Source organism: Suncus etruscus, chromosome 4 (assembly GCF_024139225.1).
Source record: "Suncus etruscus isolate mSunEtr1 chromosome 4, mSunEtr1.pri.cur, whole genome shotgun sequence".
NCBI lineage: Eukaryota > Metazoa > Chordata > Mammalia > Eulipotyphla > Soricidae > Suncus > Suncus etruscus.
The window spans coordinates 17,245,535-17,267,654 of NC_064851.1; the positions used below are offsets into that span (position 1 = coordinate 17,245,535).

The 22,120-nt window shown below is 39.0% G+C and overlaps 1 protein-coding gene and 1 non-coding gene across 16 annotated transcripts in view; one reads left to right on the forward strand and one right to left on the reverse strand.

Annotated features, from left to right (window-relative positions):
• Positions 1 to 22,120, forward strand: part of EIF4G3 (eukaryotic translation initiation factor 4 gamma 3) — a 311,452-nt gene that overhangs the window by 167,688 nt on the left and 121,644 nt on the right. For 10 of the 15 annotated variants that reach the window (XM_049771938.1, XM_049771940.1, XM_049771941.1 and 7 more), the window contains 2 exons: positions 929 to 1,037; positions 9,402 to 10,226. In XM_049771938.1, coding sequence (XP_049627895.1) covers positions 929 to 1,037; positions 9,402 to 10,226 — 934 coding nt within the window. The remainder of the gene's footprint in view (positions 1 to 928; positions 1,038 to 9,401; positions 10,227 to 22,120) is intronic. The other 5 variants (XM_049771939.1, XM_049771942.1, XM_049771953.1 and 2 more) reach the window with 1 other exon arrangement.
• On the reverse strand, positions 2,358 to 2,464 carry LOC126008462 (U6 spliceosomal RNA). The gene has a single exon (XR_007495792.1). It is a non-coding gene; the product is annotated as a U6 spliceosomal RNA (small nuclear RNA).

Here is a 22,120-nt window from a genome sequence, read left to right on the forward strand (position 1 = left end):
AATATGCAGGGAGCTCTGCTCTGTTGGTACTATTCAATATATAGAAGATTATAGCTATTCAGATATTGACCTTAGATCTCCGAGGAGAGACACTGCTTTGTTTTGTGGCTTTTGTGTAACCCTCAAATCCTGTACAAATACCTGTCTGGAATGTGGTAAACATTAATATTCCTGTCCTTTTTGTGTTACACTTGTTCCCTCTAAGTTGAACAATGATTAATTTTTTTCAACCTATTCTGCTAGGAGTTCGATGGCAATTTTTCATAACACTATACTGACTGAGTGAAACAAGTTTCCTCTGTGCTAAAATCTGTCCTCAGATTTCTGTCTTTGAAAGGATACTATCCTTGACCCAAGATCTAACAATTTAAGGTGAAAATGCCTTTTATTATACTATCCAAGTTGCTTTTCACAAACTATGTGATTATATGATCAAATGAAAGGAATCACTTTAGTAGTATTTTCTTGAATGAAAGCAACTGGTTTTCAAACCCATTACCTTTTCTTTGTCCTTTTTGGGCAGATTAACTTCTTTGCTGGATAATTTAAATGTGAAATTGATCAAATCGTTTTGGGTTTTATTTTGAGGATGTTACACTCCCTCAGATGAGACTTTTTTTTTAGCTTGAATGTTTGTCCTTAGAAGGAACACCTGAGAATGCATTGTACTAATTATTGTTGTGCTGTCTTCTCTTGCTGTGGTTAATAGTAATCATTTCTTTCCTTTCCTTTTCCTGCTGCTTACCCTTCCTCCCTGTCTGTCATTGTACTTTTCAATTTATTAAATTGAATATGTCTTCATTTGTTTTCCTTTAAAATATTTTTAATCTCTTGCCCCACTCTGTCTTTCCCACTTGCTTGGGTTCCATGTTGCTGGTTTTTATGTTCGCACGCTCATTATCACCCTTTTTTGTACTTCAAATCCCAGCAGCTGCCCAGCCAGGTCCCTGAGCACAGCCCTGTGGTTTATGGGACTGTGGAGAGCGCTCATCTTGCTGCCAGCACCCCTGTCACTGCAGATAGCGACCAGAAGCAAGGTTTGTGTATAACTGTTTCCTCCCTCTTACCTTTAGTCTTTTTATTAAGTACGTTGCCCTCAGCATTTAAGAGTAAAAAATCTGAGAACTATTTAGACAACCCACTTATACATTAAGTATTGCATCTGGTAAGATAAATCAAAGAGTTGGAATAGTTCTTCAACCTTATTACATATGTGGACCATTAACTGCCCTACTCCTGGACTGGTAATTATATCCAAGGTGGTGGACCCATAGCTTTCAGACTTTTTACATCTGCAGGACAGCACACTGGTCTACAGAACAGTGGACTAAAGGACAGGCCCCAGCACTACTTGACCTCCTGTTACCTCTGGGTACAAACTTAAGTAGCCCCCTAGCACTGCTGGCTTGTTCCTGGTAGTCTGCTGGGAAGGCCACCAAATGAATATTAAATTAAAGCTTTGAAGTGGAAAGTCAAAGTAAAAATTTTCTACATTTTTCTAAGTGCACTACATTTTTACATGTACATTTTTACATTTTTCAAAGTAAAAAGTTTCTACATAAAGCCTTATTCTAATACATGCATATATATACATATACTTATAATGATCATTTGCATAAAAAAAACAACACCAAGCTTGGTGGCCAGAGTGATAGATAGCTTATTGTATGCAGGAATCCCAGGTTTGAAACTTTGTTCAATATGGCCCTCTGAGCACCACCTGGAGTGACCCCCAGAGCACCAGTGGGTCTAGTCCAAAAATTAAAGAATTAGAAATAAAGGAGAAGGTTAGGAAAAATCACATGAAGTATATGTTGCTTTACAAAAAAAGAACCTTCCTTCTATACTTATTCTTCTGTCCCAGTTTGGATGATTTCTAAAAAATATTCAAAATTAAAGCATCATGATTGACAAAGTTAAAAAAATATTGAATTCAAATTCTATGATCATCAAGATATTTTATCTTTAGTGAATTCTTACATTGTATATCTCAGTTTCTTCATTTACAGACTAAAATAAAGAAGACGTACCTCACACGACTGTTGTGGAGGCATGTCTGACATATATATGAGAAATGTTTAGTAAACTAGAGCCATTATTGTTGCGCAAGGAATCATACTGGATTTTTTTGCAGTGCCAAGGTCAACAGGAATTGAATCAACTATATGCCTATTTCTTATTGAAATGAGGTCACACTGCCTCTTGAGTTACAAATAGAAAACTCGTAAGGGACATCATATACCAGAAAGTTGGATATTATAGTCAGTCTTTATTGACCAGTTGAATTTAGATTTACCTTAGCTAAATTTGGGGATCAGGACTCACTTAGTGTTGGGGAACAAAGTGACTTTTATTTTTTAAATATGGAACGCTTCACGAATTTGTGTATCATCTTTGCGCAGGGGCCATGCTAATCTTCTCTGTATTGTTCTAATTTTAGTATATGTGCTGCCGAAGTGAGCACCACAAGTGACTTTTAATATGGCTTTATAATGTTTCTGATTTCATTCTAAGAATGAATAGAAATCATACATGTTTTCTAATTTTTTAAATTATACTTTCCTTCAAAACGTATAGTATTCTGTAGCTGGCTATTATCTTTCTGTCTCTCTCTATATTTTTGTTTGTTTGTTTGTTTGTTTTTTGGGCCACACCCATTTGATGCTCAGGGGTTACTCCTGGCTAAGCACTCAGAAATTGCTTCTGGCTTGGTGGGACCATATGGGACATCGGGGGATCGAACTGCGGTCCTTCTTTGGCTAGCGCTTGCAAGGCAGACACCTTACCTCTAGCGCCAATTCGCCGGCCCCTCTGTATATTTTTCTAAACAAAATTTTTGAGGAGCCAGAGTGATAGTCTAGCAGGTAGGTTGCTTGCCTTGTACACAGCTGACTTGGGTTTAGTCCCAGGCATCCCATATGGTTCCCAGGCACTGTTAGAAGTAAGCCTTGAATATTGCCAAGTGTGGCTCAAAAAAACAAAAAACAAAAGTTTTTTCTTTTGGTTTTTGAGAAGAACATAGACATGTCATAAAATCAGAATGATTTTTATTATATTTAATATAAGTTTCTGCCAGACTCTAAGTTAATCACTACTAAACATCTAAAATATGATTTCTATGTTATTTTGTAACATAATCAAGATAATACAGTGTTTTTTCCCTTGAGTATCAAGGAGTAAATTTGAATCAAATTTGAATCAAAGAGTCATGCTATTCTTTTTTGTAGGATACTTAATTTTAATTTGGCATTCTTCTAAAAGTTGCTCTGTGCAATACTTATTTCAGTGGTATTGAGAGTTGGAGGTGTCTTAAGGGGGAAAAAAAGCCAGAGATCAAACCCAGTGCTTCACACATATGACTGTGTTTACTCTCCCGTTGAAGTACATCCCTGGCTCTTAAGGTTGTTTTTTGTTTTTAATTAGTAACCAACTGAGCTAATAAAACACTTTCTAAAAAATTTTAATACTAAAATAATTTACTCAGTCTGAGTACTGTTTGTAAGTCGAATGCCACTTGATATCCCAGTAATAAAGCAGTTTTGAGTCAAAATTTAGAGTGTTTATAATGGAGTGGCGAATGATTTTTAGGGTATCCCTTTAAAAACTTTTATTTCATTCCTCTTGTAGTTCTTATGTAAGTTGAATTATGCTAAACCGAACAGTTTATGCTCTTATGCTAATATTGTAGAAAGGACTTGAAATACATCTTCTATGCAGACTTTATATGTCACTGAACCAGAGTTCAAATAATTCAGAATATGCCTTGATGTTGCTAGTTTGACTTGCCAAGATTTTTATATTAGGCATTCTGCATTTCGTTGTATTTAGGTCTGGGTTTCTATAAGGAGGACTGACTGCAGTTTAGGATTCCTCTTAGTTTTTTATACTTCTGGAAATTTAAATAACATTTTTAACATATAGATGTTAATGAAATTAGAAAATGTTCCAGGTTATCTTGATGAAAAACTTACTTTTTATAAATCTCATAAATAACCCTTGAGACTGTTGTTGTCTTTTTGGTGCCAACTTTATTCCAGAAACTATTTTTTTTATCTATTACAATATAGGGTAGTTTTCATGGAAAGTTATTTTGATTTGGTTTTGGTTTGTTTATATTGTGTGGGGATTACACCCAGTAACATTTAGGGCTTGACTCCTGGCTCTGTGCTTGGGGAGGGGTGTTACTTCTTTTGGTGCTGGGAGGAGACTGTGTGGTGCTGAGACTTGAACTAGGGCAGTGGTCGGCAATCTTTTTTTTTCAAATGAGCCAAATCTCGCCAAAACCACGATTGAAATTTATTTTGAGAGCCACAGAGGGCGAGCACTGACAGAGGCTAGGAGCAGAGTCCTGACTCCTGGGGCGGCCGCCTGGCACACAGAAGAGCCAAATTAAAAGTGTAAAGAGCTGCATGTGGCTTGCGAGCCGCAGGTTGCCGACCACTGAACTAGGGTCAGCTACGTACATGGCATGGCACCCTCCACCCCCGTACTCTAGAACAAGTTGTTTTTTTAATCAAATGTATAAAAATTAAATCACATTAGAAAAGGGTTGCCAGGGGCCAGAGCGATAACACAGTGGTAGGGCGTTTGCCTTGCACACGGCTGACCCAAGACAGACCTGGGTTCGATCCTCAGCATCCTATATGGTCCCTCAAGTCAGGAGCAGTTTTTGAGCGAAGAACCAGAAATAACCTCTGAGTGTCACCAGGTGTGTTCACAAAACAAAACAAAACAAAACAAAACAAAACAAAGTGGTTGCCATTTTCCAGAGAGAACTTTTTTATAGTTAAGAAATTTCCTGATATTTTTTAATTGTATATTTGTTTATAAATTTAGGATACAAAAAAAAACCTTATAAAACATTGTTTTACTACTCTCAGAAACACTGCAGAAAGCAGTCAGATTGCATATTTTTCTCTTAATGTAAAAGTCATCTTTGAAGGTTTTTATTGGGTACCACAATTCCATTTTATCATTTCTCTTTTTTTTTCCGCCCATAAGCCTTCCTTATTTCATAGTAGTTTCTACAATTGTGATTCTCAGAATTACAGATTGTGTGTATGTGATTTAACCTAATTCCTTGCCCCTAGCATTGCCTGACATTATTGATGAATAATGATGAGGCCATACCCAGTGCTACTCAGGGGCTATTCCTGGGTCTGTACTTATAGAGTAACACTTGGCAGTGCCTGAAGGATCATTAATGGTGCCTGGAATTGGTCACATGCAAATCATGCATACTTTAAGCCCTCTACTCTCTCCAACCCTATTATATGCACGTTATAAAGCTTTTGTTTACTTACTTTTTAATAGCGAACAGCTGGAATGGTTGCACGCTGTCCAAATTTCAAAGAAAAAATATTCCATTTGGTTCTTTGTGAACGCCCCAAAAGACCTTAGTTTGGCTAATAGAGAAAAAGACTACTGAGTGAATTATAAAATCTTCACATAGAGTTGGTCATGTATAGATATAGTTAAAACGACGATTATTATTGAGTTTTATTTGAGATAACACATTCAGTAGAGTATATTGAGGTTATGATAATGGAGATGTAGTATAATAGTATTTATTATAAATAAAAATGTATTTATCATATCAAATAAATATTATTTGTACCTTAGTCTGAGTACCTTTTGAAATCACTTGGTATAATGAAAGTATTTAGAGACTATTTCCTGTTGTAACTCAATCAGTTTTTTTTTTTTTTTTTTTTTTTTGGTTTTTGGGCCACACCCGGCGGTGCTCAGGGGTTACTCCTGGGTGTCTGCTCAGAAATAGCTCCTGGCAGGCACGGGGGACCATATGGGACGCCGGGATTCGAACCAACCACCTTTGGTCCTGGATCGGCTGCTTGCAAGGCAAACGCTGCTGTGTTATCTTTTCGGGCCCATCAATCAGTTATTCTTATGTAGTTCAGTTGATATTCCTTGCATTTAACCCAGACTTATATTCTTAGCATTCTTGAACTATCTGTTAAGTAAGAATTGCTGAATTGTGAAACTAATGGTAACCAAAAGGCACCCATGGAAGTGGTTGGTTTCAGTATCAGAAGAAATTAATGGGAGCAGACTTTCTCCTTTCTTGTTTTTCTTTTGCTAGGGATCAGACCCAGGTTTCATGTAGTCCATTCACGTTGCATATAATACATTCACTTTACCATTGAATCATATGTCCAGCCATCTTACAAATTATTATTATTAATAAACTTTTATGTAATTTCAAGCTTTTCATATACATACATGATAGTTCTATTGTTGTTAAATTGTTTATTCTCTGCCACATAGTTTTGTATCCTATTTTTAGAGGACACATTTTATTACAAATTTCATATTCTTAATGACTCTTAAAAACCTGTTTTCTATAACTACACAATATATTATGTGCCAAAGCCCTCATTGTTAAACATTTATTTCTCTTCTCATTTTGTTGTAGTTAGTATAACCTCAAGTATTCCACCCTCTATTCGTTCTTTATGACATTATTAGAAAATATTTTCAAGGATGGAATGCCCATACTAAAGATGGCCAAGTGGCTTAAACAATTTAAATGCAGAATGTTAGGCTCCAGAACATCACAGTAGAGTAGAATAGAAATGAGTAAGAGTGGGCCCGGAGAGATAGCACAGCGGCGTTTGCCTTGCAGCAGCCGATCCAGGACCAAAGGTGGTTGGTTCGAATCCTGGTGTCCCATGTGGTCCCCCGTGCCTGCCAGGAGCTATTTCTGAGCAGACAGCCAGGAGTAACCCCTGATGATGCCTGGAGTCATTATTTACAATGCTCAGGATACCCTTGACAGTGTTCAAGATACCATGTGATACCAGAAATTGAACTTAGGGTTTCACAAATGCAAAACAAGTGTTTAAGTGCTGAACCACATACCTGACCACCCTACATAGCTGACTGAAAATTATAAAAATTTATTTTATCTCCTTAAAAGATAAAGTAAATGTTCTTTAATTCTACTTTGTATTAATTTTTAGTTTTCTATATTAAAACTACAGTGAAGTCATTTATAAAGGACTTTTATTTTAGGGTGAGGAGCTCTCAAAACAGTTGACATTTTGAGCAAATGAGATAGTACAGCATATATAGTGCTTGCCTTGCATGTGACTGACCTGGGTCCAATCCCCAGCATTTCATATGGTCCCCCAAGCACTGCCAAGAATGATTCCTGAGCACAGAGCCAGGAGTAATCCTCCAAACCAAGCATGGCCCCAAACTCCAATTAAAAAATTAAAAAAGAACCTGACACTTGTGTTTTCTCATTCTTCACTAGTGGTGGATTTGTTTTCAGTATATAATTTTTTCTATGTATGCTTATTTCTTATAACAGAAATTTTATTTTCCCAAATTTACAATTAAATTGTCATACTCTTACTAGATTATTAATGAAAAAATTACTGTTTTCTGCTCTTTTTTTTTTTTTTTTTTTTTTTTGGTTTTTGGGCCACACCCTGTGACACTCAGGGGTTACTCCTGGCTATGCGCTCAGAAATTGCTCCTGGCTTCTTGGGGGACCATATGGGGCACCGGGGGATCGAACCGCGGTCCGTCCTAGGCTAGCGCAGGCAAGGCAGGCACCTTACCTCCAGCGCCACCGCCCGGCCCCTGTTTTCTGCTCTTTAATGCATGTAGGACTCATTATTATTCTGATATATTTCTTAGTGGCATCATATAATCAGGTTGACCCATGTAGAATATCCAGAAAGTTGGAAGTAATTGTCAGTATCTTGATAAATATTTATTGTATGCATATTACAGAAGAAACATATACACATTTCTTTGAATTTTTTGGTTTGTTTTTAAGGCACACTCAGCTCAAGGGTGCTTAAGAGTTATTCTTGGCTCTGCATTCAGGAATCACTCCTAGAGCTTCATAGGACCATATGGGATGCTGGGGATTAAATTCGGGACTATCTCTCTGTACTATCTCTCTTGCCTTAGATATTTTTTTGACCTGACAACTTAGTATCAGGGTTTGGCAATGAGATCTTATTCTTACTTTACTACTATAGTAATAGAATGATTAAAGTGCTTCTATAAATTAAAGTAAATTTTAAGATCAATATAATTGAAGTGAAAGTCATTGCAATAAATTAGCCTTTAACTTTAATATATACTATTATTCTGCTTAAAAGAACATATCCTATGAAAGACTTACTTAACTACACTTAACTGTAAAAACTTACTTCATTGAGGCATAAAGACTTTTGGTAAAGAAAATAAGGTCTCTTTTAGTTTAGATCAAGCACTACTGTCAGTAAGGCTTAAATTTTCTGTTTTCATTTCATAGACAGTAATGACTGTGGAGTTTACAATGCTGAGGAATCAAGGGTGGAGATCAATTTAAATATTTGGTTTTATTTTACCAGGAATGAATCATATATTAGATTTCTAGAACTTTTAAAATGTGGAAATCTTTGTTTTAATTAAAGATTAATGTTCTTTGTGTTTTCTGTCACCCTTATTATGAGTTCTCACTTTGTATATAAAAACATGTTTTGTATTAGATATTTGAGTCATATATGTTAAGTGATATGTGGACGTGTGTGTGTGTTCTGCTTAACACATTTTCTTTTAAAGTATAGAATGCAGAAAGATAACTCCTTGGGCTGGAACACATCCTTGCATAGGGATGTCCTGGAGTTGATCTCTGACACCACATGATCTTTGAGCACTGCCATGAGTGACTCCTGAGCACTGAACCATTCTAAGCTATGAATCCCAAACAAGACAAAAAAGTAGAATTCCATTTTTATTTCCAATGTAACTGGTTACATTCCCCTTTGGAAAAAAAATTTATAAATTGGATATTTAGAAACTGATTTAAGCCATAAGTTTTATTTGATAACACCATGATAGCTCTTGATAAAAATTTCAGTGCACTTATGTGTTCATTATAAAAAGGAAAACTACAGAGGAAAAATTGCTTTATAATAACATAATTTTGTGATTTTCCTTTGAACAGTTCTGTCATTTATTATTGTATCACCTTGGTAGAAAACTTTCTTCAGTGAAGAAGATAACATAAAGATAAAGATGTGTCTAACTTAAAAACCCCACTAATTTAAAGAAAAACTCACTTTTATCTTAAGAATGGTTTTACTTCCATTTTGATTCACTTTATCTCTTGTAATTATTTGGTGAACTGATTTTTGCTCTGATTCCAAAATATGTTTTATTTGTGTTGTATAACAAATATAAAGCTAAAATAACAATAGCCAAATATAAAGCTAGAGAAATACATAATTGTTTTTTGAATAGCAGAATAAATGTAATATTTTTATCACTTGCTGCTCATAGTTTAGAGTAAGACATGAAAATAATTGGCCTTTAAGATAATGCTATATAGTCTCTGGTTCAAGAGTGATTCTTTAAATTATTTTTTTTTCCTTCCCCAGAAGAGAAGCCAAAACCAGATGCAGTGTTAAAGTCTCCTTCCCCAGTCCTTAGGCTAGTCCTCAGTGGTGAGAAGAAAGAACAAGTAGGCCAGACATCTGACATTACTGCAGCAGAGCCATTACTAGAGCTTCCTCTGCCTCCATCACCTGCCATTGTTTCTTCACTTGCTAGAAATACAGCTACTTCTCCCATCTCTGCTGCTCTTAGCAGCCAAACTCTATTCACTGTAATAGATGATAGATGTGAACTCTCTTCCTCAAAAGAAGATACATTTCCTATACCCAGCCCAGCATCTTGCAGAGAAGCATCAGATCCTTCACCCACAGATAAAACTGATGCCGACATATTCAAGACTCAGTGCGATATAGCATCTACTGATATTCCACTGATTGCTAGTAGTAACCTAATTAACGAAATGAATGGAACGAGTGAAAAAGTACCAACCATGAAAAACGTTGTGGAAATAGAAAAACAGGAAGCATTACCATTGACTCTTGAATTGGAAATTCTAGGAAATGCCCCAGAAGAAATGAAACTGGAGCATATTGGAGCCCCCATCACACCGTCTACAGTTCCTTCCTTTCCTCCATCTCCTCCAGCTTCTCCTTCCATTTCAGTCATCATTCCCGCTTCTGCTATTAATGTGGGTAGTACTAGTACTCCTACCACTGTGCAGAGAGTCTTAGAAGAGGATGAAAACATAAGAACTTGCCTTAGTGATGATACAAAAGAGATTCTGAACAAACTAGAGGTAGAAGCAGATGGACAAACAGAAGATATTATGGATTCTCAGAACTTGAGTTCACAAAAGAGCTCTATCCCAGGTAAGCTGTTTTGCCACTAATTATTTCATGCTTTCTGAACATGAAAAAGAAGCAGTGATTGAGTTAATTTTTAATTGGATACTTTCCTTAACTTCCAGAAACGTCAAATGAATGCTGAAATTTCCTAGTCTGATTTCTTCAATGGTGTGTTTATGTTTTAGTGCAACCTGCAAAAGAGTTACTCCATTGTCTAAAAATGCAAATGAAACTTTCAAATATACAAAAATGCCTCCAAGGTATATGTCACTGTACATGTGTTTTTGGTTTTGTTTTTGGCTCGTTCATATGAAGTAGTTCCTAAACGCTTACTTTTCTTGCCTGTGGGATAGAAACTACTCAGATCTGTGTGGTCTGGAGTCCTAATCTCAGAATTTTAAAATCCAGTTAATCCTTTAAGGAATACTCTTCGATAAAGACCTCTAAGAGAAAAGCACTCTACTTAATTTTCAGATACATTTAATTCCATTTTACTTAATTAAGAATTTATGTTGCCTCCCCCCCCCCAAAAAAAAAAAAAAAACAAAAAAAACAAAAAGGGGCTGGAGAGATAGACTGGAGGTAAGGCATCTGCCTTTCATGCAGAAGGACAGTGGTTCAAATCTCTGCATCCCATATGGTCCCCTGAGCCTGCCAGGGGTGATTTCTGAGCGTAACTCCTGAGCGCTGCCGGGTGTGACTCCTCCTCTCCCCCCCAAATAAAACAACAAACCAAGAATTTATGTTGGAGGTGTAGCTGAGAGGTAAACATTATTAGCTTGAATGAGGTCCTTGGTTCTAACTCTAACATGACCCATACTAGTTATATAATATATATATATACATATATAATAATATATATTATTTACTTAGATTGAAAATTTTACATTTTATTTTTTCCATCTTATTGATATTTTCAAACTATTATCAACAATTCAAAAATTCCTTTTTTTTTGGATTTTGGGCCACACTTGGTGATATTTGGGGGTTACTACTGGCTATGCGCTCAGAAATCACATCTGGCTTGGGGGACCATATGGGACACTAGGGGATCGAACCACAGTTCGTCCTGGGTCAGCTGCGTGCAAGGCAAATGCCCTACTGCTGCGTCATCACTCCGGCCCCAAAATTATTTACTTTTAATCACCTTGGATTTTAGGAACTAACCACTAGGATTTTTTGTTTGTTTTTGGGTCACATCCGGCAGCGCTCAGGGATTACTCCTGGCTCTGCACTCAGAAGTCACTCTTGGCAGGCACAGGGGGACCGTATGGCATGCCAGGATTCAAACCACTGTTAGTCCTGGTTCGATTGTGTGCAAGGCAAACGCTCTACCACTGTGTTCTCTCTTCTGCCCTAACCACTAGGTTTGAATATTTTTTTTTCTTTTTGTCTTTGAGCCATATCTGGTGGTTTTCAGGCGACTCCCTGGCTCTCTGCTCAGAAATTACTCCTGGCAAGCACTGGGGACCAAATGGGATGCTGGGGATTGAAACCAGGTTGGCCACATGCAAGCAAATGCCCTACTCACTGTGCTATCACTCTGGCCTCCTGGGTTTATAATTTTAATCAAAGAATTATCTGTGGCATATCAGTATTTTTTAAAGCCAGTAACTATAAGAATATCTTGGGCTAGAGAAGTGTGCAACAGGTTGAGCACATGCTTTTCAGTTTTGATTCCCTGTATTGCATGGTTCTAAAAATAATGCCTGAAGAAGTAGCTCCTCAGCACCACCAAGGGTGGGAAAGGGAGCTGGTAAAGGACGGAAAGAAAGAGACGTAGCAGGGGCCGCCAGAGAGATAGCACAGCTGTAGAGCATTTGCCTTGCATAGGGCCAACCCTGGAGATGGTGGTTCGATTCCTGGCATCCCATATCGTCCCTTGAGCCTGTCAGGGCCAGTTTCTGATGTTAGAGCCAGGAGTACCCCTGAGCAGTGTCGCTGGGTATGAACCAAAACAACAACAAAAACAACAACAACAAAAGAGACATAGTGGAGAGAAAAGAGAATGTGTCTTAACACAATAGGTGGTTATGCTGACAAATGAATGCTCTCCTAGTAGTTGATCTGGATGTGTCCTAGAAGTTAGTCACCAGAATCCTCTCCTTGATTTGATCTCTCTAATAGAAAAAAAAGGCTAGTAACCATGCCCATGGTGCTTCTCAACTGATTCTCAGCCAACCTAGCCTGCTGTTCAATGCAAGGGTTTAAGTGTTCAGTGCTGCCCAGGTCCTACAAATGCTGGAGATTACTTGAGCCATACTGCAGTGTCTTGGACCCTCATGACTATCTCTACACCAGTGCTGGCAGTCTTCAAGGATTGAACTAGGGCACTGTCTCTTTGATTCTTTCTTTTTTTTTTTTGTTTTAGTTTCTTTACTTAAATACCATGGTTTGCAATAATTCTGGCATTCAACTTTATACTACCAATCCAACCAGTGTAACATTCCTTCACCGTTACTCTGTTTGCCACACTCCACCCCTGCCCTTTCACAGGTATGAATAATTTACTTAATTTGCTTGGCTACAAAATGGTAATGGGGTTATAAAAAATACTTTATTTTTGGGTTTTTTTTTTATACTTCTACATTTGTTGGGATTTCTTTTTAAAATTTTTTTTATTTAAACAACTTTATTACATACATGATTGTGTTTGGGTTTCAGTCATGTAAAGAACACCACCCATCACCAGTGCAACATTCCCATCACCAATGTCCCAAATCTCCCTCCTCCCCACCCAACCCCTGCCAGTACTCTAGACAGGCTTTTTATTTTTCTCGTACATTCTCATTATTAGGATGGTTCAAAACGTAGTTATTTCTCTAACTAAACTCATCCCTGTTTGTGGTGAGCTTCATGAGGTGAGCTGTAACTTCCAGCTCTTTTTTCTTTCGTGTCTGAAACTTATTATTGCAAGAACGTCTTTCATTTTTCTTAAAACCCATAGATGAGTGAGACCATTCTGCGTCTTTCTCTCTCTGACTTATTTCACTCAGCATAACAGATTCCATGTACATCCATGTATAGGAAAATGTCATGACTTCATCTCTCCTGACAGCTGCATAATATTCCATTGTGTATATGTACCACAGTTTCTTTAGCTATTCATCTGTTGAAGGGTATCTTGGCTGTTTCCAGAGTAAATAGTGCTGCAATGAATATAGGTGTAAGGAAGGGATTTTTGTATTGTAATTTTGTGTTCCTAGGGTATATTCCTAGGACTGGTATAGCTGGGTCATATGGAAGCTCGATTTCCAGTTTTTGGAGGAATCTCCATATTGCTTTCCATAAAGGTTGAACTAGACGGCATTCCCACCGGCAGCGCTCAGGGCTCACTCCTGGCTCCATGCTCAGAAATTGCTCCTGGCAGGCTCTGGGGACCATGTGGGGCGCCGGGGTTCGAACCACCGACCTTCTGCATGCAAGGCAAATGCCTTACCTCGATGCTATCTCTCCGGTCCCCTATAAAATAATTAATTAAAAATTTATGAAAATTGTCATAATGTAGTGGAGTGTGTCTTTGAAGGTTTACTAAACTGTTGCTAGGTGGACATTATATTGGTCTTGTTTGTTGAGCTTAGGAGGTGGCTTCAATGATAATTTTACATATTATTTGGTGCATTACTACTGAAATTTCAGTTTTGAAAAATATGGAGGTGTCACATGGTCATGTAATGTGGCAAAATGTCCAGGACTTTGAGGATCTATGGAGTTGGGCTGATGGGCAGATATTGAGGCAGCTGTGAGTCAAGGGCATGGCCTCAGGGGCTTTTGGCAGTGTGGAGGCATCCAGTTAGGCATCCTGCCCTTAATTAATTTTTTTTGTTGTTGGGGGCATAGTATTTTGGTCTGGGGTCACACCTAGTTGTATTTCAGGGATACTCCTAATTCTGTATTCAGTGCCATGATCAAACCAGGGTTGACCACATGTCAGGAAAATCTGGAAAATTTGTTTTGCGTTTACATCTTCACCAGCAGTGAAGTTTTCTTCACATCCCCACCACAACTGATTGTTTCTAGACTTTTTGATAAAAGCTATTCCCAGAACAAACCATTTCACTGCTGTGTAGTTATCTTATTATAATTATTATTTGCATTTTCCTTAAAATTCATGATAATTATTTTTCATGTGCCCATTGGTGATATCTTTGTTTTCATTGTAGAAATTTCCTTTAAAATTTCCCCATGTTTTTATGTAGTTGTTTTTTTATAAGATCTTTGTTACTTGCCTATTAATCTTCTGTTAGATGTATAGTGTATGGATAATATCTCCCATTAGAATACTTTTTTGTTTCAACAATAGTTTATTTCATAGTGCAGAAGCTTCTTTCTTTGACATATTATTTTTGTTTTAACTTCCTTGGTTCTTGTAACCAAATTCCTAAATATATCATGAAGCCAGTGTCATGATAGTTTTTTGCCTTTTTTCTTTTGTTTTGGTTTATGGGTCACACCCGATGACGCTCAGTGGTTACTCCTGGTTATGTGCTCAGAAATTCCTCCTGGCTTTGGGGGACCATATGGGATGCCAGGAATTGAACCACAGTCTGCCCGAGGTCAGCCATGTACAAAGCAAATATCCTACTGCTGTGCCACCACTCTGACCCCTGTCTTTTTTCTTTAGGATATTTTGTCATGGATCTAATATCTTAGTTTTTGGTCCAGTTTGCATTAAGTTTTATGTGTGGTGTGGCACAGCTATCTAGTTTCATTGTTTTGCATGTAATTGTCTAGTTTTCCCATTTTATTAAAGAATTTTCATTTTCGTTAAAGAATCTTTGTACTTGGCTCCTTTGTCATAACTTAAGGTTTGTTTATGTGTGGGTTTATCTCTGGATTCAGAATTCTTTCATTGATTTGAATGTCTGTGTTTATTCTAATAACACTTTGTTTTGATTACTTTTATGTTTAATACAATCTTAATATACCTAGCTAATGTTGGAAAATGTGACGCCTCCCATCCTTTTTTCCGCAAGTCTGCTTAGTTATTCAGAGAGTTTTGTGGCTCTATACAAACTTAGTAATGTTTGTTCTATGTTCTTGAAGAATGCCACTGGAATTTTGATAGGAATTTCATTTGATTCTATGTAATAATTTGGATAGGATGGTCATTTTAACATACTCTTCTAATTCTTTTTACTCGTGATATGAAATATTTCTTCACGTCCTTTTGTTTTCTGTTTCTTTAATAGATACACACATTGTATATTATATAAAATCTACATGTAATTCTACAGAATCTACATGTAACTTCTACCATATATGTTTAATTTCCTCTGTAAAGTTGATTCCTAGGTACTTGATTTATTTTGACACATTGTAATTGGAATTATTTTCTTTTTTTTGTTTTGTTTTGTTTTTTGTTTTTGGGCCACACCCATTTGACGCTCAGGAGTTACTCCTGGCTATGCATTCAGAAATCGCTCCTGGCTTGGGGGGACCATATGGGATGCCGGGGGATCGAACCGTGGTCCGTCCTACGCTAGCACTTGCAAGGCTGACACCTTACCTCTAGCGCCACCTCTCTGGCCCCTGGAATTATTTTCTTAATTTCTCTTATAATTATTTGCATATAGAAATGCAGCATATTTTTATATCCTGATTGCTAGCTCATTGCCTTACTGTACCTTACTATATTTTATATGTTTATTTGTAGCCTATTACCTTACTACACATCTCAGTTTTCTGTAAAGTTTTTGGTAGCCTTGTTACTATTTCTATAAGTATAAATATGCAAAGGTGATAGCTTATGTCTTCCAGTTTTGGTCCCTGCTTTATTTCTTCCCTAGTTGCTTTAGTTAGGACTTCCAAGGGTGTGGCTGCTGGAGCTTCCGGTACAGGGAGTGAGGGAGGCTGTGTATGTGAGGGGAAGCTTCCTACCCCCACTCTGAGAAATTTTCTCCCAGTAAACTAGTATGTTTTCATTGGCTTGGCATCTCTGCAAGGATTAGTCACGAAGTAGTGAAATTGGGCTGTTGGCATGGTGGTGACTGTGGTGTGGGGTGTGGATGCCACTCTCGAGGTGTGTCTATACCAGGCACTCCACTTACCCACCTCCAGAGGGAGCCCCAGAGTTTTCAACCAAAAGACCTGTGTACCCATGAAGCTGGGCTGAGTTTACATGGTGGCAGCTGTGGGTTGTCTATTAACTTTATTAGTTTGAGGTTTATTTTGTCTAATCTATAATTGGCCTTACCTACTTTTTGCTTTCATGATTTTTTTAATATTTCTTTTTAAACCTATACTTATCATTGGAATTAAGGTGTAGGTTTCCTAAAAAAGAGCAGGTGACTGGGTTTTGTTTTCTAATCAGTTTGAACATTGTACTTTTTGCATATTCTTACTTTTAAGATGTAACTTTATGAGGTGGGGGGGGCACAAAAAAAGATGTAGCTTTCTTAGCTCAGATATCATAGCTGTTTTCAGTTATTTGGGAAGTGTTTTGATTTTTGGAATTGTAGAAGCTAAGCTAATTCACCATTTAACTTAAGAAAAACAAATACTTCAGGGTAATTTGGAGATGGAAATCTGTAGAATCAAATAATTAAGGATGGGGCTGGATGGCGGTGGATGGCGATGGATTTCTCTCTCTGCCATACCAGGCCACATGGCTCAGCAACCCCATTCAGCAGGCGAGTCCCAGGCCCAGGTGAAAGGCGAAATCACTCACTCACAGGCAGGCTTCAGGAAGCATCAACTTTATTCATGCCCTATTCACCACATGTGTGTGGCCTATCTCATAACCTTTTAAGCATTCAGCCATTCTAGGCTACCCTGCATCTTAACCCTTTCAGCCATCTTCCCTTTGGCCTCCATGCTGGTCAAAGACCAGAACACAGAGGCCCACAAGCCAGAGCCCCCAGCAGCGTAGAAAGGGCCCGAATCCCCTTGGTCCAAGGCTTATCTAACTTTTCCAAGACCCCTCCCAGGAATGGGCGGGGTCTTGCAGGTAAGGTAACACCTAATATTCAGTTCCCAAGACCCCTCCCAGCAATGGGTGGGTCTCAGGTAACTACACCTTAATCCAGGATTTCAGATAGGTACACCAAAGAAATCTATCAAAATTTTTTTGATATTATCATTTATCATTTTAAATCATCAGTTTCCTCAATAGGCTGACTCTGTTGATTAGTCCTTATTAACACAGCATTCATATTGTCATCACTATTTTAGGAAACTATGGGAAAGCAATAGCCTGATTTTTGTTTGTTTGTTTGCTTGTTTTTTGTGTTTGTTTTGTTTTTGGATCATACCTAGCAGTGCTCAGGGGTTACTTCTGGCTCTACACTCAGAAATTGCTCCTGGCTGGCTCAGGGGACCATATGGGATGCCAGAATTCGAACCACTGTCCTTCTGCATGCAAGGCAAATACCCTACTTCCATGCTATCTCTCCGACCCCTGGAGTTTGGCTTTTTATTATAGTTAACAACTAATATATGACTCCTTTCTCTTTTCCCTCTCCCTTTCCTTCTACCTCTCTCTCCCTTCCTCTTCCTTATTTCTTTCTCTCTCCCTCCCTCTCCTTTCTTTCTCCCTCTCTCCTTCCTCTCACTCCTTTCCCTCTCCCTCCCCTTCTCCCTCTCTTTCTTCCTCCTCTCCCTTACTCCTTTCTCTCTCCTTTCCTGCTTTCCCTCTCCCTCTCTCCCTCCCTCTCCTTTCTTTTTTCTGCTCTCTCCTTCCTCTCCTTTCTCTCCCTGCCTTTCCCCTTCCACTACCCCTCCTTTCTCTCTCTCATCTCTCTCATTCCCCCCCCCCAAAAAAGAAAAAAAAAACAACTAATATATACCATGACATAATATATTGACACTACAAAACAAAAAATAATGCTAATATTGGATTTTTTTGAAGTATATTTTTAAGGGGAGGGCTCTCACCTGGTGGTGCTCGAAGTTTACTCTGATCTTGTGTTCAGCTATTACTACTCGTATTCCTGAGAATACCATATGCAGTTTCAGGGATCGTACTTTGGCTCCACTGCATGAAAGACAACCCTATGCTTTTTTTCTGATCCATATTGTTAATATTATAAAATAATATTTGGGGGCTGAAGAGACAGCACAGCAGCCTTGTACACAGCCTCCTGGACGAATGGTGGTTCACATCCCAGCTTCCCATTTGGTCCCCAACTTGCCAGGAGTGATTTCCGAGCACAGAGCCAGGAGTATCTCCTGAGCATCACTGGTTATTACCTCAAAACAAAAACAAACAAAAAATATAATATATATATATATATATAAAATATTTGTTTTTTGGACTACTGACAGTGTTCAAGACACAACTGGCTCAGTGCTAGTAGCTTGTTCCCTCCGATGCTCAGGGTACAATGCAGTGTTGGGGATGGAACCCCGGCATTCCACATACAAACTAGGTGCCTCCAGCACTTTGAACTATCTGAAGTTATCACTTTTGTTTTGTTTTTGTTTTTGGGCCACACCTGGTGACACTCAGGGGTTTCTCCTGGCTATGCGCTCAGAAATTGCTCCTGGCTTGGGGGACCATATGGGATGCCAGGGATTGAACTGTGGTCCGTCCTAGCTTAGCCGCATGCAAGGCAAATGCACTACCGCTTGCGCCACCGCTCCAGCCCCATCATTCATTTTTTTTAAAAATAATAAGTACCATGATTATAAACATGATTGTAGCTCAGTTTTGTTCATAAGAAGAAACACTCCCTGTCACCAGGGCAACATTCCCACCACAATGCCCCCATCTTAATAACTATAATTTAATTTGCAATAATTTCTTTTGCCTTGTATACTATGAAACATTGTTAAATTATAACAGCAATTTGGTTAGTTATTAGTCTTATTGAATTTTGATATTTTTATTATCTCCCCTACTCCCTTTTCCTCATTGTTTGGATGGGGATGGGGGAGTTGCACACAGTTGCACACACAGCTCTTGTTCTTCTATTACTAATCGTGCTCACCAAAGTTCATGCATTAGATTGTGTCCCCACAAATATGGCCGTAATACTCACTGAAGTCCTCATCCCTTTAATTGTAGTGGGGCTCACACTTCTAGACATTTGCTTGTTTTGGAAACACATCCAGTGGGTCACAGGGCTCACTCTTAGTTCTTTGCTCAGGGATCATTCCTGGTGGGCTTTTGGGGACCATATGTGGTGTCAGGATTAGTACCACCTCCTACTCTCTCTCCAGCCCCCACACTTTTAATTTGGACACACAAGTTATGGTGGTTGTACTCACACAGGTACTCTCCAGAGGCTACTTTTTTGTTTGTTTGCTTTTTTTTTTTTTTCCATTTTTTTTTATTTTAATTATGACAACAAAGATGTAAAGAAGAGGACAGGGTAAAGTTACAGTGAAAGCCCAATCACCCATAAACAGAATTCTCGGTAGTCCCATCGATATCCCAGCCTTGAACTTTCAGCCAAAGAGCATTAATAAAAACAAAACTGAACCCATGTACAATACAATTCCTTGTCCCTCAAATCCCCAGTTGTAGTACATACTATTTCTTAGCAGCACACAATATAATCTAAAGACATTATACTTATGTAGCTCCTTACACATTGAGGGCAAAGTACATTTCTCTAGTTCCATGTACATACAAACTAGTTTAAGTTAACCTCAAAAGTTTTAGTGGCTTGTTTTTCTTAAGAATTAGAGTCAAGGGAACATAATAAAAAATGGTATTAAAGTGGCATTTGTTTGCATAGGCCCATCAAAACATAAGGGACATGGAAAGACAAATTATGGTCTAAATACAAGGAGACCCTAACCCTGAAGTTTCCTGGCACAGGACTGACTCTAGGCTCCAGGCGAATTAGTTTGTCCAATTCGAGTCATCGTCTGTAGTGGCAATACACCTCCATTCCTCACATAGTCTCTGTTGTTGGTATCATACTTCTGTATTAAAGATCCTGGAGTCTGCATATCCCATATTGCAGTCAGGATGGTGCATAGCTTCCTCTCGTTTCACCTCACACTTAAGGGGCACTAGAGAGAACCATGTCCTATAGAGCAGGTCATTGATGTTGTCAAGTCTTCTCAGTGTAAACGGAAGTCTCTTTTTAGGGGGTCGATGTCAGACCCTTGATAGTGTCTTTCCTGGTAGAAGACTGCTTCCAGCTGTTGCTGTAAAAGACCTTGGATGTTTCGTAGATAGCTTGCCTGGTTCCGGCGTGAATGGAGGATGCCCATTCTTCCGATGCCTGTGCCAGGTCATTATATCAATGTTCAGGGTGTAAGGTACATTGTACTGAGATTTATTAGATAAGAACTTATCTGTATGTATGGTGTTTTCCCATTTTAATGTGTCTATGCAAACAAGGATCAATGCCATGGGGCGTTATTGGTGCATCTGGAGGCAATAGGAACAAGACCAGCAATTTCCATGACATAGTTCAATCATAGGCATCAAACTGAGGGACAGTTCCACCAACAATCCTTACTGTACAGCTTACAAAGAATAGACAAGATGAAAAGTGAATAGAAACATCATGGTAGAAGAATATATAGAGAGTTACATCAGTTAAAGAAAATAAAAAATTCAAAAGATATATGTGTTCAATTTGTGTCCTTCTAAATAGTTCTGTGATTTGTTAGATATACTGTATGTCTTAGGTCAGAGAATAGAACTATGTGTTACTGAAGTTAAGAAGGGTAAATCTGGGGTAGTAATGGTTGGAAGGAGCAAATATTCGCCCCCGCGCGGTTTTCAAAATGTAGACTGGTATGAAATTACCAGTGACAGACTGAGTATAGCTGAGAAGCTATCTGCCACCCACCAGATCGAACTCTACCCCCTAAGCTCCACCCTAGGCCAGTGTCCCAGCCCGGCCTGGGAGTGGGGAAAACCCAGGGTGCCCCGTCAGCTCCTCCCAGAAACCCACCTGGAGATCCGGAGGAATGGGGGAGAGGGGGGTCGGGTGACCCAAGTCCGGGCCCCCCTGACCCTAGGCCGGACAAAAAGGCCGCTGGCCCATGGGGGGCCTGCCAGCTGCCCGTCCGGGCCGGCTGAAAATCCTGCTCTGGGAAGGGAGAGAGACCCTCCCAAGCCCGAAGCTCCGGGACTGGAGCCCCACCCTAGGCCAGTGTCCCGGCCCGGCCTGGGAGTGGGGAAAACCCAGGGTGCCCCATCAGCTCCTCCCAGAAACCCACCTGGAGATCCGGAGGAATGGGGGATTTTTGTGTCACACCCGGCAGCGCTCAGGGGTTACTCCTGACTCTATGCTCAGAAATCACTCTCGGAGGACCATATGGGATGCTGGGACTCAAACCACTGCCCTTCTGCATGCAAGGCAAATGCCCTACCTCCATGCCATCTGTCTGGCCCCTCCAGAGGCTATTTTAACTGACTTTGACACTTAGATTTCTGTTAGTTGGGTGTTGCACCTGTTACTTTGGTATTCACACATTTGGCTGCAGTGAGGATGGAAATTGCTGTGATGCCAGAGATCACATCTTAGGTGTCACATACAGTTAGGAGTTCAAGGATTATGCTGGGGACACATGGAACTTGAGATTTGAACACATATCTATGCACTTGCACAGCAGACCCCTCTACATCACTATACCACTTATTGGGCCTTCGGGTCTTTTGTGTGGACTATGAAAGAATATTACAGGGGTCAGGACAATAACACAGCCAGTAGGGTATTTGCCTTGCATGCAGCTGACCCATGTTTGATTCCTGGCACCCCAGATGTCCCCCAACCCTGCCAGGAGTGATTTCTGAGTGCAGAGCCAGTAGTAACTTCTGAGTGCCATGGGTGTGCCCCAAAAATTATAGTCTTTGACTAAGTTTGCTGTTTACTTCATTTAAAAGATGTCTTAGGAAAATCATTACCTGGAACTAAGTCTCAGTTAATATTCTAAGCCTCCATTTCTGGAATATACTGATTTTCAGGATAGCTGAAACCATTCTACCTAGTCATCACTGTTGTTTTACT